This window comes from Gekko japonicus, unplaced genomic scaffold (assembly GCF_001447785.1).
Source record: "Gekko japonicus isolate JY-2015 unplaced genomic scaffold, Gekko_japonicus_V1.1 scaffold7337, whole genome shotgun sequence".
Lineage (NCBI taxonomy): Eukaryota > Metazoa > Chordata > Lepidosauria > Squamata > Gekkonidae > Gekko > Gekko japonicus.
The window spans coordinates 17,174-17,585 of NW_015175080.1; the positions used below are offsets into that span (position 1 = coordinate 17,174).

General features: G+C 52.7%; 1 protein-coding gene across 1 annotated transcript in view; it reads left to right on the forward strand.

The window, feature by feature from the left end:
• The window catches only part of LOC107122179 (ALS2 C-terminal-like protein), a gene marked incomplete at both ends in the record, with an annotated part of 16,223 nt that extends 15,822 nt beyond the window's left edge, over positions 1–401 (forward strand). The window contains one exon of the mRNA XM_015425208.1: positions 311–401. Within this exon, the coding sequence (XP_015280694.1) occupies positions 311–401 (91 nt within the window). The remainder of the gene's footprint in view (positions 1–310) is intronic.
• Positions 402–412: the final 11 nt, after the last annotated feature.

Consider the following 412-nt stretch of genomic DNA (forward strand, 5'->3'; position numbering starts at 1 on the left):
GCTGGTGGCCCTCCTGGTGGTTTGCCACTGCCTGCCTCCGTGGAGCAGGCCTAGTCTTCCTTGATGGCCTCCCATCCAAATGCTAACCAGGACCAACCCTGCTTAGCTGGTCTGAAGTATTCAGGCTGGTGAAACCTGTCCCTAAAACACCTTCAGCGGGTGACAAAGAGGACCCGTGTCACATCAGGAGATGCCACAAATGACAGCAATCTGCAGGAATCAAAAGGAACGCTCAAACAGCGGCATATACACAGACATGTGGATCCAGAATCCCGAGCCTCTCTCAATCTCCCTGTCTCTGACCTTCTAGAGAAAATGAAGACTTTCCGGCAAAGGTGGATGTCCTTGGAGAACTCATTGTCCACCAGGAACAGGGAACCCTGCAGGGCTACTTGGAACAGGTAAGTCACCT